This window comes from Ctenopharyngodon idella, chromosome 13, assembly GCF_019924925.1.
Source record: "Ctenopharyngodon idella isolate HZGC_01 chromosome 13, HZGC01, whole genome shotgun sequence".
NCBI lineage: Eukaryota > Metazoa > Chordata > Actinopteri > Cypriniformes > Xenocyprididae > Ctenopharyngodon > Ctenopharyngodon idella.
Window position 1 is genome coordinate 19736187 of NC_067232.1, and position 15759 is coordinate 19751945.

At 34.9% G+C, this 15759-nt stretch overlaps 1 protein-coding gene across 1 annotated transcript in view; it reads right to left on the bottom strand.

The window, feature by feature from the left end:
- pcdh15a (protocadherin-related 15a) overlaps positions 1–15759 on the bottom strand; it is a 256854-nt gene that overhangs the window by 131558 nt on the left and 109537 nt on the right. Inside the window, 6 exon segments of the mRNA XM_051918041.1 lie at positions 166–372; positions 2607–2719; positions 3708–3816; positions 9816–9986; positions 14499–14609; positions 14772–14891. Of these exon segments, the coding sequence (XP_051774001.1) occupies positions 166–372; positions 2607–2719; positions 3708–3816; positions 9816–9986; positions 14499–14609; positions 14772–14891 (831 nt within the window).

The window sequence follows — 15759 nt, forward strand, 5'->3', positions numbered from 1 at the left end:
AACACATCACATCACTCTGGTACCTACTGGTGTGGCCCCTGGCAGCAGCTACAATATAAAACATATGGAAACACTGAAACCATCTGTGATTTTTTACACTCAAGACAGGAGTGAAGCAGCATTCATTATGAAAATACCCTGGCTCTTTCCATAAGAACATCTTACCTCTTCTATGTCATTGTCCAGTGCTATGATACCCAGCGGAGCCGTGAGGTTGGAGCTCCCTGAGATGGTTGTGCCAACCGAGGCTGACTCACTGATGAAACCCTGGTACGAGGGCCGCTGAAAATATGGTGCCTGGTTGTTCTCGTCAAGAATTTCAATCTGCAGGTCAGCATATGCAGGAAGAGGGTGACCGTTATCCTGCTCGGCCTGTTCACAAACAAACAAACTGTCATGGTGAAATTATCTACAAAGAAAAGGCTAAGGTTGTTATCTGCCAATCCGTACAAACATTAAGGTACGATGATGGCTATACCATGGTATACATACCATATTCATTACCAAGAAAAAAAAAGAAGGTATAAATGGAAAAAGAAACTTTATTATGATGGTAAATGTCCAAGAAATACAAGCCTGTTACCATGGTACATTTAAATAGATTAAAAAATAGTGCTGTCAAATTGATTAATCGCATCTAACATAAAAGTTTGTGTTTATGTTTTTATATATATATATATATATATATATATATATATATACATACGTGTGTGTGTGTGTGTGTGTGTATATGCACATTTATAAATATAATAATATACACACACACACATATTATGTGAATAAAATCTTTTGTTAATCGTGATTAATTGATTTGACAGCACTAATAAAAAAATATATTTTTGCAATTAACAACTTTTTTTTTTTACATTTTATAAAGTCTTTTTTCAGTATAGCTACTGTAGTTAAGCTAGATACATGGTTATAAAGTGTGCAGCCTACCAAGTAAAAAAGTAATAATTTTTTCAAATTCAAATTCATCAAAGGATTTTAATTCATCTTCATTCATTTCTAATTAAAGTCCAGCAGTTAAAATACGGTCCAAAATTAATGGACCCAAAACGGCTCAAAATTGGTCTTTGTTTATTGAAAAGGAGTGTGTGGATAAAGCTCCCTGAATATTTTCATTTCGGTTATGAGTCCCGTCCATTACTGATTTCATTAAGAAGCCATGAAAGACTGTAGCTCAGTAACTCAATAGACACTTCACACACTTGAAATAAACACACATACACACATCTGACAATGTTGACAGCGGCAATGTTTTGTTTGTTATTTGGTCTGAAATTTCAGTAAGCTCGAAGTGGACTGAGAATAGCATATCGTTCTTTGTTATTATAAAATGACAAAATCATAACAGCAAACACAGTCATGCATGGTTTCACAGAGGAAACATTTAAATTACCCCTGCTGTTACACTGTTGTTCCACCCAAATCTATGACAGAGCAGAATAATTTCACACTAGCGTTCGCTTCCTCATTTCAATTTCTCTCTTTCGCTTTCTCTCTTCCAGCTCAATTCAATTAGAAGATACAGCATGTTTAATGTAATTAAATATACAAAGCTCTATTCCAAAAGCAAGTGAGCTGCCTCGCTGTCTACCACCTACAAAGGCAGCATCCTAACTGCAATGGAATCTCAAGTAAGTGATTTGGAACACTCTACATAGGCAGAAACTCTGCGTGGCATTCAGATAACGTTCATCACATGAAGCTCATGGGACTGACTAATTAATTCCAAGATAATTTTTAAGAATTTGCTAAGATAATGATGTGATACTCTAAGAAGCATAAAAATATATACCGTAGCACATGGTAAAAATATCACTTTTTAATTAGATGGAACTATACTAGCATTCAATTTAATTTAAGCACACGCATGCACGCGCACACACACCCACACATACACACACACGCACAGGCACACACACGCCACACATCACTTGCACACAGAGATCGGAGATCAGAATTGCAGGATTTAAACGCACAAATCTGACCTTTTTTCGCAATTTTGACTTTTTTTTTCTCACAAATTTCTCAGAATTGTGAGATATAAAGTCGCAATTGGGAGTTATAAAGTCAGAATTGTGAGTTTTTATCTCTTAGAAGTATATCTTTTATTAATATTTTTTGGTATTGAATGAAGTATAATGATAGAGTATTTCACTTTCTATGTGAGGTGTCAGAGTACCTGCTTTCTCCACAAAAATATATATGTGAAGCGGCTTTATCTGGCAATAATCTTAGAATAATTATACTGCGTATACTGCCTCTGCATCATAAAAGTGCATATGATGCTTTAAAATTCTGCCTACGTAATGTAGTTTTTTTGAAATGAACAATAGTGATAGTGTGTACATATAGAAAGCGTGTTCAATTGCTGATATTGCTGTAATATAAAGAGAAGATTTCCAGAAATATACTGCAGATAATAATACCTGGTGTTATTCTGGTTGTAAAACATTCGTCCAATAATATTGTAAAAACGATGATACTCTTATTGACGCTCAAATATAAGAGCCTCTTGGAAACAGTGAGCAGGGCGTTCAATGAACCCCTCTCATCTTCACAGTCATCTACAGCAGATAACCTGATGATGATATAATGACCTTAATGACGAGAGTGAAGCGCTGGTAAAGCTCTCTGTCCACAGGCTTCAGCAGGCGCAGCTCAGCTGTGCTCCTGTTGAGTGAGAAGAATTCTGGGTACGCAGCAGGTTGACCTGAAACGCAGTACAGAGAGAGACACAAAACTTGTGCTGTTATCTGATTCATGCTGTTATTCCTTTTTTTTTTTTTTTTTTTTAAATCTACTACTAAGCTATTGAATTCATAAAAAAGGGAATTTTATATGTCCCATCCCAATTTCTTGGTCTGGAGTCTTTAAAGATACAGCAACAACAGCAGATGTTAAATTCGAAAGGGGAAAACATCTAACATTTAAACGCTTTAAACATTTATTAAAGAACTGAGTTTCTATTTCAAATGTATGGAAACATTAGAGTGCAATTGTGTATATATGAGCCATTCTATAATTTAGAGTACACTTCACATCAGCGAAAAAATGTAAAAACAATATGCTTTCTCAATCAAACAACTATTGGTTTCAGTTTATATACATATTTTATAAGAATTTATCTGCTAGCTGCCAAGCTTTATGTGTGTGTGTGTCAACTATGTTACGGACAAACTACATAAACTGATTAAGTGCTACACTTTAAGTGACTTACTCTGCCATATGTATAGAGATTATTTTAAAAGACTTCTGAGCATTTTATTTTTTGCAGATGTCTGTGTAAAATTCTCAGCAAGGTCACTAAGGACCAGTGTTGGGGGTCATGCATTACAAGTAACTTGAGATCTCTGACATCTCTCTTGTCCCCATGTTGAGAGAAATTGTAAGTAAGTGCAGAGATGTTTTGCGTGATGGTTATTGTAGTTCTATACTAAATGTAAACCAGTTCATCTCGCTTGCACAAAAAAAACGATTCGGAATTCCTCAAAATGAATATAATCAGTGAAATGCAAAATCAGAATACAATAATTAAATTTATCTCCAATCATTATCTTAATGGATAAAATATGATATTTCTGAAGAAAATTGTTAGAAAAACTATAATTATCATCAATGGGCATGCAATGTACCCTAACTTATAGAATGAGCCATGTGTCTATTTTTCAGCACTTGCAAATCTGTATTGAAGTACCTACCAACTAGTATGAAGTACAGGATTCCGGGTCTGTCCGAGGGCGGCTGGATGTTTCTGTCCTGGTCTATGGCTCGAATGGGAGGAGTCACATTCAGAGGGTTCAGTTTGCTCTAAAAAAAGGAGACAGGAATAGTTTCTTAGTTGACTAAAAAATCAAAATTGGCTAAATTAGTTCAATATGTAATGTCAATATCTTTTTATATTTAGTTTCACAAGTTTCTCATCAAATTCTTCAAAGACCAAACAATCTGTTATCCACTTTACTTTTATATCCCGGTTACAATAAGGTCTTATTAGTTAATGTTAGTTAATGCATAATCCAACATTAAGTAACAATGAGAAATACATTTGTTACAGTATTTATAATTTGTTGTTAACATTATTTAAAAACTGTTAAAACATTGTTAGTTTAATAATGCATTAGTAAATTTTGAAATTCACATTATCTAAGATTAATACATTTTTTAGAAGATTGTTTTATATAGTTAGTTCTATGTCTCTAATGTTAATAAATGTAATCTTATTGTAAAGTGTAACCTATATCTCTATATCCTATATGTATACTTTTATTTCGCCAAAAAATTGTAGGAGGAACATCTGAAACACAGCTGGTGCATAAATAAAACATTTTGAGATCTCCATTAAGTCTCGAGCTATCAAAGAGCATTCACTGAGGAAAATAAAGTTTTCTTCAGGGCTAAAAGCAAAACTCTTGGGACACTTGTATTAATCTGTGAGTGTGCATGTCATGCAGACAAATATGGCCTCTAACAGATATGATAATAAGAAGCATCTCCCTTGGGATGGAAGCTTCATTAAAATGGCAGTGTAAATACAGGCGCTCAATGTTAAATACGTGAGCGCGGTAAATCAGAATTCTTGCCCACCTGAGACATTTAAAACTACCCATAATCCCCCCTCCAGCAGGCATTAGGCCGATTAATCTGTGCCTGGAGACAGGAAAAAGACTTTCGAACCATATCCCAGCTCTAATTGTGAAATATGTGACCTCATTAATTACCACTACTCCTGCCAAAGGAAATGAGAAAGAAACTGTTCAGAATGGAACTCTAGCATAAAGCTTACTGCATACTGCGCAGTATATACACTGACTACTGCCCAGAAATGATTTAAAAATAGTATCTGAAACAAAACGCACTATGCATTAATACAAAATATGTTCGCAATAACTTATTAAAACACCAGAAAGTATAGGATAGTATAATTGTTAAGTATTTAACAATTATATTGCCCAGAAAGGTACTAAAGACATATTTAAAACAGTTCATGCGACTCGTTATGAAGCGACAAGAATACTTTTTGTGCGCCAAAAAAAAAAAAAAGATAAAATAACGACTTTATAGTGATGGGCGATTTCAAAACACTGTTTCATGAAGCTCGAAGCTTTACAAATCTTTTGTTTCGAATCAGTGGTTTGGAGCGTGTATCCACTGCCAAAGTCACGTGATTTCAGTAAACAACGCTTTGTTACGTCATAAACGTTTCAAAATTTCAATGGTTTACGTGACTTTGGCAGTTTGATATAAGCTCTGATCCACTGATTCAAAACAAAGGATTCATAAAGCTTCGAAGCTTCACGAAACAGTGTTTTGAAATCGCCCATCACTAGATATTATCATTTTTGGGTGAACTAACCCTTTAAACTGTTTTCAACATTGACAATGATAAGAAATGTTTCTTGAGAACCAAATCAGCATATTAGAATGATTTCTGAAGGATCATGTGACACTGAAGACTGAAGCAATGATGCTGAAAATTCAGCTTTACAATCACAGGAATAAATTACATTTTAAAATATATTCAAATAAAAAACTGTTATTTTAAATTGTAATATTTCACATTATTAATGTTTTACTGTATTTTTTTTTTTTATCAAATGAATGTAGCTTTGGTGAGCAAAAGAGGCTTCTTTTAAAAACGTTTTAAAAATTGTACAGACCCCAAACTTTTAAATGGTAGTTTGCATTTTAAATCGTGCTTTATTTTAACATAGATTAACTTAACTTTTGACAGATTAAATACAGAATTATTTAATAGCAATTTTTGTTTTGCACAGAAAATTTGCATATTTGGTATTCATACAGTATAGGCCTACTGGAGAAACGGTAAGAGTAGTATGTTAGTATGATATTCCAAACACAAAGTAACGGCAGATCAACAGAATGAATAGGGGATGTAATAAAATCCAGCAAAAATTGTCTAAACAAAATTTATGAAATGGATTCCCTCACACACTAATCCTTCATAATTTCTGAGATAATCAAGAGAACAGCAGAAAAAGCAAAGAACAAAAGAAATTGTTTCCGTAAAAATGCAAGAACTGCAGTAAGCAGAATGCAAAAAGAGAAAGTTAAACTGCTTGAAATGAAGCAAATCTGCAGCACATTGGCAGCCGTTGGGAATGCAGCTTCTGCAGTGGAAAACATTTTTAGCATAATTTACCGAAGTCCCCCCTTAGCAAAGATCAGCGGTTTCTGTATGTGCTGGACTCTCTTTTTTTCCACATGTGGTTTGGTTCCAGAACGACCCATCTCCTCAGAGGTCTGCCCACTCCATCTCACCTCAACTGGGGTATGAATTCATCAAACCTTCACGTCTTGGCTTTGATGGGTGATGAACCCTGTGCTTTTACTGGGGGTCTCATCCTGCTTTGTCTCTACTCCCTGTCCCTGATCTCATTCAATCTGTACCAGCTAACTTTCATCATCCACCTCTTTTTCTAATCTAAATCCCTTGTTTCTCACCCTTCCTGTCTCTGCTGTATGAGTCTCATCTTTAGCCAAGCACAGGTCAGTAGAGCAACGTATGTGATGGGAAATATGAAAGGACTGACATTTAACTGGTGAAGGGTCAAGAAAACACCAATAACACTATGACACAAATACTGAGCAGGTCCATACAATGTCCAGTGAAGACATCAAAATGTCCTGCAAGTGTCCAAGAACAAGACGTGATTATTACAAGAAGAAAACTAAATCTTCATGATTGGAGTATTGACCCCTCAAAACACTGTCAATTGCTGAATTCTGCAGTCAAACATGCTTATTTAACAACCGCTGATCTGTATAATTTTTATACTATTTCTGTGTGCAATATACATATTGAGGTCAGCTATGAAATCAATAATTTTATTCAATAATGACTTAACACAATTAAATTCATCGAAAGTGACATTTATAAAGTTTCAAAAGATTTCTATTTCAAATAAATGCTGTTCTTTTGAACTTTCTATTTATTCAAAAAAAAAAAAAAAAAAAAAATCAAGGTTTCCACAAAAATATTAGACAGCACAACTGCTTTCAACACTGATAATAATCAGAAATGTTTCTTAAACACCAAATCAACATATCAGAATGATTTCTGAAGGATCATGTGACACTGAAGATTGTCAGTAATTCAACTTTGCCATAACATTTTAAAATATATGTGGATAGAAAACAGCTGTTTTAGGCTATGTTTACATGACAACGATGTACTTAAATTACTTTTTTTTTTTTTTTTTTTTTCGCATACCGATGACAGCATTGTCAAAAGATCCCCGTTCACATGGATCCATGAAAACGAATAAAAACATTATATTATGCTGCCAGGCCAGTATTTGCCGATGCCATTTTGTAAAGAAAAACTACGTGCCTATAGACTGAACATGTAATACGTACACATGTGCATGAATTTTTCACAAATTCACATTCTTGTAGTTTACACAGAGACAATAATGGTATCATTTTCAAAAGCGTGTTTTCAAAAGTTTGCATTTTCAGGTCCCCCAAACGCTGTTGTTGTGTAAAAACGGCCAAAACACATAAAAACTTTTCCGTTTTTAGTTGAAATCTCTCTCCAGAAATCTTTCACAAACATTAAAAAATCTTACCGACCCCAAACTTTTGAATGATAGTGTACATCAGACAGTCAGTGAGTGGTGCATACCCTTGCTGTGTAAGGCTGAATTATTAATATGCATACAGTGCATAGTATATTTCTTTCTAGTTCAAGGCACAATCACATGCACCCTGCTCTCAAGCACTCCAGTCTTTCTCTAAGAGAGCATAGCATCTATCCAGGGCTTCCCACTGTATAGCCTCAGGTCAGCAAATCCTGCTCAATTGGTCACAGATGAAGTGTTTCAGTCAAGTTAAGACATCTGGTAGATCATCTCAGATTCAATCAGACTAGATCAACCTACCATAAGTTTGTAACAAAAAAAACAAAACAAAAAAAACAGAAAGTGGTGATGTCACGCAGTCTGTGAGGGAGAGATCGTTAACGGCAGGAAATCCAAACATTCACCTATCAATCATCTTTCATCGACCTCAAATATGGATTATCACTTGAAACATGTAAGTAGTATCAACTTTACCAGTCCGCTCACTCTAATGTCCTAGATAAATGTGCACTATTATTTGACGCATATCCATGCTTTTGTGGAGAGCGCGCTTACTGCATGACATGGAGGCGCCGGTGCGATCACTTGGATTTAACTTAAAATACTCCATCATTTTGGTCATACAGATAAGAGTAATGCAAACTGTAAAGGGTCCACTTTTATTTCTGTAAACTCACAGTAACAGCAAAAAGTTGTGCTTTTGTAAAATAATAAAAAAAATCAGGATGCGTTTTCTGCTCTCTCGGTCTCAGTGAACTTGAGCAAATATAAACTGAAACGCAGCGTATACTTGCCTTATAGACATGAGAAATATATCTGGGTCATTGACGAATAAGGTTTTTAAAAGTGTAAAAAACATAATGGAGATATAATTAGTTTTGAAGTTTTATTAAGTGTTAACAATGAGATTATGTGGTTTTTATAATCAATTAACACTGCTTTTGTCATTTTTTTACAAGATGGACAAAATTTGTCACCAAAAAAGTCATTCTGTTTAACCAAAATTTCGGTTTTACCGAATGACACTTTTGGTTATACCTAATGACGATATTTTCAAACAATGCTAACAGGCTAATATCTATCTAGCTAGCTAGTTAGCTTGCTAGCTACCTAGCAAAAGGACAATCAAAAATGTTATATTTAGTACAAGTTTTTAAAAATATTACAAGATTTTCCATGTTTTATAGCGGTTGTACCGAATGACCTGATGTTTCGGGACATGCGTATGAGCAAGTGAAAACATTTTTCACATAGTTAATGAGAGTTAGTTACTTTGCTTCATGAGCATGTGGTCCTTTGCAGGTGTCTGAATCATGTCACATCCTGTCACATGATATTGACCGCGTGACTTGATCCAAAATGGTCCCTTTATATTGGTTACTCCGAATTACATCAATGAAATTCATTTTTCCGGACATTCTTTCTCATAACAAAGCAACGACTTCTACACATAATTTTAATACCATTTTGCACTATGTTGATATATGATGTTATAAAATCATGCCAGAATAAAAAATATATAAATTTATTACATTTTAAGATATTTTAATCACAAATGAAGTAGCTGTATTGGCCTTTGAACGGTTAAACCGAATGACCTTTTGACACTTCAAAATCTTTAAAATATGTAGCAAAATATAATTAAAACCTTTTGGATTCAATAAAAGAGATCTAGTTGTTCTACCTTACATACTTTGGTTATCTAATCTTTGTTTTTTTATTATTATTATGGCCTTTTTACAAAAAAAAAAAATGACCTGTCACGTCATTGACCCATCTATAGTAAGCTAGAAATGTCTACTTTTAAACGAACCAATTCAAGTGGAAAATAAATAGGCTCAGATTATGTAATCTGTATGAAATTTGCATATAGGCGTGTCCACTACTGTGGAGATGATGAGTTGCATCGTTGACTTGATCTCTGCAGCCGAAAACACAGAAAACATTATCAATAAAATATTTAGACAGTCTGCTTGCTCTTTTTCACAACACACTCACAATCATTACGTTTGCCGGTGTGCTGTGGCAAACTTTATGCATTTGCTTTAGCGCTGATTAGGCTATGTATTATATATAGGCAATGAAAGGCGACTAATGCCTAAAATGAATGACTACTAGTCGACTAGAAAAATCTTTAGTCGAGGACAGCCCTAGAAACAAGTATTCAACATTTGAAGACCTCTGAGGTTTTCTGCGAGTTCTTACCGGGTCAGTGAGCTCAGGAATAGCCACACGGTATGTGATGGGGTTACAGTCCTGTGTGTTGTTGACCAGAATACACGGGAGGAACATGGGACCTAGATCATCTCCATCCGAAACATCCAGAGTTAGAGTAGTGGTTGCTGTGCGACGACTTCCAGGAAACGGAGCCCGGTCCTAGAAAGAAAAAAAGCTGCCATGTTACCATAGATACAGACCTTCAGCTAAAACATCCACAGATCTGCATACCGAGATACAACATCAAGGATATTGAGAACACAAGAATGAGGTGAAAGAATTTTTTTTTCCCCAAAAAATATTTAAACTCTACTTATCTAAACAGTTTAACTAAACTCATTTTTAAAATAAATATTCCAACAACAAGTGAAAAGACCAAAAGCTCAATAATTAACATATATCATACTTTGAACATCCAACTTTTTATAAACTTGATTTTTTTTTTTTTCATACAGTAAAAGCACTGAATCCAGACCAACAGGTAAAGGAATCACAAAATGTAAATGTAATAAAATGTAATTCACCAATCTGTAATTTTTGACTGAATTCCAATAACTAGGGTCTAAATAAAAATGATTTAGAATCAAAGTTAATTCTGCTGTTCTGTATCTTTCCTCAAACAAGATTTCAGAGAGAGAGAGAGAGAGAGAAAGAGAGAAATAACTCAGTAACAAACCCATCCCCTCATTTTCCACATCCTGAAATGATTCCATTTTCTTCAAGGAGAGCTGTTGCAGCCCTGATGTAAAGCATTTATTTGAGCCATTTGGCTCTATGAAAACATGCTCACGGCCGCTGGGGTCTGGACACCTCACAGGGATGCTGTTCTAGACAGGGTTTGAGCTAGTTGTGTATGCAGCTCATGTGAGGGTGAAGGGATGCATTTGGAAGTGAATCAGGATGCCGGTTATTCAGTGACAGATATAGGAAGGTGCTTGGAATTTTAAAAAGTGCATTGTGCAAACTGGCAACCTAAAAGGCCCCACACCGCTTGACCAAAAAGTCAAGGTTATTTTTTATCTAAAGGAAACGTTACAGAGTAAGTACTCATTTACAGACATCTTTATCCAAAGTGACTTACAGCTCATGGCTCACTCCTTACAGGGATCGAATCAGTAACCTTTCGATCACTTGCATGAGTTTATGCACATTTTTAGGTAGGTCTGGGCGATACAGCTAAAAAATGTATCACGATATAATGTTTCAGATTGTTCGGTATCGATAATTATTGAAAAAATTAATAACCTTTTTTTAAAAAATGTTTGAATTTAACCAATGCAAACAACAAATAATTTTAAAACAAAACAAAATAAATAAAATGTAAACAAATCTTTCTTATATTTTATATAAAGATTATATAAATAAGTGTTAAAGAAACTTAGAGCTGCACAATTCTGGATAAATTGAGAAACTTTTGTTTCAAACTGAGATCACGATTCTGAATTACAACATGTAATTTAAAAATCTGTTTGGATGTATGATTCAATGACTCACTCATAAAATGTATACTCTTGTTTCATTACTGGATGAATCAGAGTATTTGAAAGAATAGCTGTGTCTCATTTCATTTCATTTCATTTCGAAGGCTGCATCCTCAAGAGGACGAATCCTGTGAAGGATGCGGTATACGGAGTGTCCTTAACCTGAATTAAACGAGACGTCCTTCGTAGGACACACAGGCAGGGAAGGAAACAGGAAGTATATCGTTGCTATGCCAACACGTTCATGGCAGCCTCGTTGCGCTCTCGGCAAATGAATGAAAATTATTAATAAATTTGTAAAGTAATTTGAAAAGAAAATGTATTTACTTGTTTTATTTTGGTTAATGCTTGAGGAGCTGGCTTATGTACAACAGATATCTGTTACAGAGACAAAGGACAAGGATATTAAGAAGAACAAAGTTTAAAACAAAAACAAGCATGAAACTACTTATTTAAACACATCTTCGCTTGTATGTACATTTGCCGACGCCGCCATTTATTTTATTTTTTTTTCAAATAAATGACGGTTGTTAACAGCGACGCAAAGTATTGTGGGCTATCTGCAGCAGCAAAGGATACACCTCATGCATCCTCCGAATTCCTGTGAAAGAAGGACGCATTCGAAGGTCGCGTTCGGAGTGTCCTACTTACTTTTCTGAAATGATACAGCCTCAATGACGTATGCAACCTTCGAATGTGACCTCCGGAGGACGCAGCCTTCGAAATGAGACACAGCTAATCTGTTAAAGATTCAAATAAATTTTTTAACAGTCACTTGTCGCCACCTGGTGGTGAAACAATAATATCGATAAATGCGTCATTTTCAGCGCCAAGTGTATTTCAAGAGCTGATTTGCTCTATTTTGACCAATAACATAAACATCAGCATTTATATCTGAACTATAAACTTTTATCTCAGTACTTCTGTGATAATTTGAATATTTGCAACACAGAAATAAAGATACTGTGTGGCTGAAAACAGTGTTTGTGCAGCTGTTAATACCTACATGACAACTGCTCTCTCAAGACAAACTTTGAATTAGATCAACTGTAAAATGTAAGGAAACCATGAAACTGCAACAGACAAGCTGACATGTCCTTTTTATTCACAATCTCCTCGTCGCTGGCAGGTACAGCACTCATTTTCATGTGTTTGTGTGTTCTGATTTCACGTGGTGATTGCGCAACTGAACTCCACAGCAACTTGTTTGCGTGTCACTCATAGCGCGTCTGTTTGTGATCCAGGGACGGAGCGAGCTTGAGAGTTCTTCATGCAACTGAACTTCATGTCTGTTTATATTTTAATGCATTCGAGTGAAACTATATCGAGAGTTATATCAAACATTTTTTCTATCGTAATCGATTAAGACGTACTGTACCGGCGATAAATATCGATACCGTTTTATCGACCATGCCTATTTTTTGGATTGGTACGACTTTAAAGCAATATTGTGGGTTACAACAAATTGAGCTATATTAACATGGGAACAACATCAAAAACTGTGTTTATAGTAACACAGTGGAAGTCTATTGGGCAAGGTATTGGTTAAAAGCAGAAATGTTAAACTCATATTTTTGTTAAAGCACTTATATATTACTTTTGTTATTGAGCTTTAAGTTGTACTTTTAGCAGTGATTCTAGGTGTAGTTCTAGACAGGCAAACTTATGTTTTATGCACAATACTCACAACCACAAATTCAAACTCATAAATCCTCAAAAGCACACTCAAAAACTCAAATGCAAACTCGCAAAAACGTAGACTCACAAGTGCAATTCTCTTAAACTCTCAGACACAAACTCAAACACTCTCAAACGTAAACTCACAAATACAAATTCAAAAGCATAACCTCACCAACGCAAACTTAAAAACTCTCAAATGTAAGCTCAAACACTCTCAAACACAAATCTAATTCAATAAACTCTCAAACACAAACTCTAAAACTCTCAAATGCACACTCACAAATGCAATATCACTACACTAAAGTCACCAGCGCTCTTAAACATGAACTCTCAAACAACTATACCAAAACTAAAGTAACCAAAATATAAATAAATAAAATAAGAAAAAAATAAAAATCTTGAAAAACAGATTTCACCTGTAGACCTTCAGTTACATATTACATATCGTCACTGTTGGGTGGAATTTTTATTTTTTTCATAAATCATTACTATTGGTCAAGTCTGTCTGTGGATTTTGCAAATATTTAACCTATGAACAGTATTAAAAAGAGCTTGTGACTAAACCAAGTAACACCATTGGCTCCTCAAACTTTCTGTAAAACCTCATAACTCACCCCGCCTTTATCGTGAATGAAGTGTCGCGCACAGTTTGGACCATCTCTGCTTGTTTGCAATGCAATGGTAAAAAAGAACTGGTTCTTTGAATAAGTACAGCATTTTCATTACTCAAGAAATACTATATATATGTAAAGGGAAATGTTTAGCATGTATTAGAAGTGGAGAAGAGTGTCTTAGTCTAGCATTTGCCATCGATTCATAGCCAATACTGTTTTAAATAGCCTGTGTATAGCACTTAGTCTTTAATAACATGAGATTTTGGCCAAATGACAGAAAATACTGAGTGCCCACATAGCTACAGTAAACTTTTTAACTTGTAAGTTGATGAAAATGCCCTCAGATGCGGCCATTCTAATGACGGACAAAACAAGTATGTCCAAAATTCTCTGGTCAAAAACCTTGTAACTTCATTGAGCTTAATTTTGGTGAAATGTTAATAATATAATGACAAATGCAAGTGTCTCACCATATATAAAACCACAATATCAAGTATGACAACGCAGTGTTTAAAAAATACAGTGTTTATCCCATTTGCTAAAAGGTAGCGTTTTTGGAGATACAAGGTTTCCACCCGACAGTGACAATGTGTTACATATACGGTTATTAAGGGATTGTATCCCACTAGCCTCACGATAACATGTAAAATGTTTAAGGTTTGTGGCTGCACTATGAGCTTTTTGGCTACCTTCCCCAAAAGACTTCAGCAGTCTTTTGTACGTCCATTATTGTAAACACTATTTCAAAAGTTATTACCTCTGGTAATCAACATCATGTCAATATCGCTTAAGTTGTATTTACCCTGAAACACTCCTCTTAAATGCATTAAAAGTACAAGAACACTGTAAAAACATTATATGACAGTGAAGGATATTTTACGTGTTAATAATCTTACATTGGCCTGGACTATAATTAGATAGCGAGTTCTCTCCTCATAGTTCAGCCGCTCTGCCAAAACAATGTTACCAGACAGAGTCCCAGCAACCCGCACGGTCCTGTTTGACAACTGAAATGGAGAGAGAAAATGAGAGATTGCAGTATTTTAAATAAAACATTACAGTTTGAAAGTTCAATATGCATGCATAAAGTTACTGCTTTAAATTAATCATTAATTACAATGAAGAACTTGAGTGTAACTGCAGAAGGTCTGTTTGATCTGATGAAGTACCGGGTCATTTGGGTTGTACTGAATGGCGTATTCAATCTGTCCGTTTGGTCCGTCATCGATATCTGTAGCTCCATTGTTTCCTGAGAAGCCGGTGAAGATGGTGGTTCCGACAGGAGTGAGCTGGAGAGATATCATTAAAAAATATGAAAAATATGAAACAAACATCAGACACTGGCTATATGCTTGTGTAACAACACAGCAACTCTGACAGGCCTCAGATGTGACCCATGTGACCTAGATTGTGTATGTGTGTGTGTGTGTGTGTGTGTGTGGGGGGGGGGGGGGGGGTGTGGGGGGGGTTCCCTTAGAAGACAGACTAGACAGGAACAGAAGAGAAAAAAAAATACTAAGAAAAAAACAAGGAGAAAACAATGTAAAGAGAAAGTCAAAACGGAAAGAGAGAGAGAGAGAGAGAGAGAGAGAGAGAGAGAGAGAGAGAGAGAGAGAGAGAGAGCACAACCTGCACACAAATACACAGACTTCTGATATTAAAATAACAGGTTAGGGTCTACAACTGCGGTAGCATTTCCATCTGGTATTTTTCCTGAGTTAACTCATCAAAAATACATTAAACCTACTGTGCTTTATTATTATTATTATTTTTTAATTAAATATTATATATATATATATATATATATATATATATACACACACTACCAGTCAAAAGTTTGGAAACATTACTCTTTTTACTGTTTTTGAACGAAGTCTCTTATGCTCATTAAGGCTGCATTTATTTCATAATAAATACAGAAAAAACAATAATATTGTGAAATATTATTACAATTTAAAATTATGGTTTTCTATTTTAACATACTTTAAAATATAATTTATTTCTGTGATGCAAAGCTGAATTATCAGCATCATTATTCCAGTCTTCAGTCTACAGTGTCCTTCAGAAATCAATGTAATATGCTGATTCATTATCAATGTTGGAAACAGTTGTGCTGTTTAATATTATTTTATAACCTGTGATACTTTTTCAGGATTC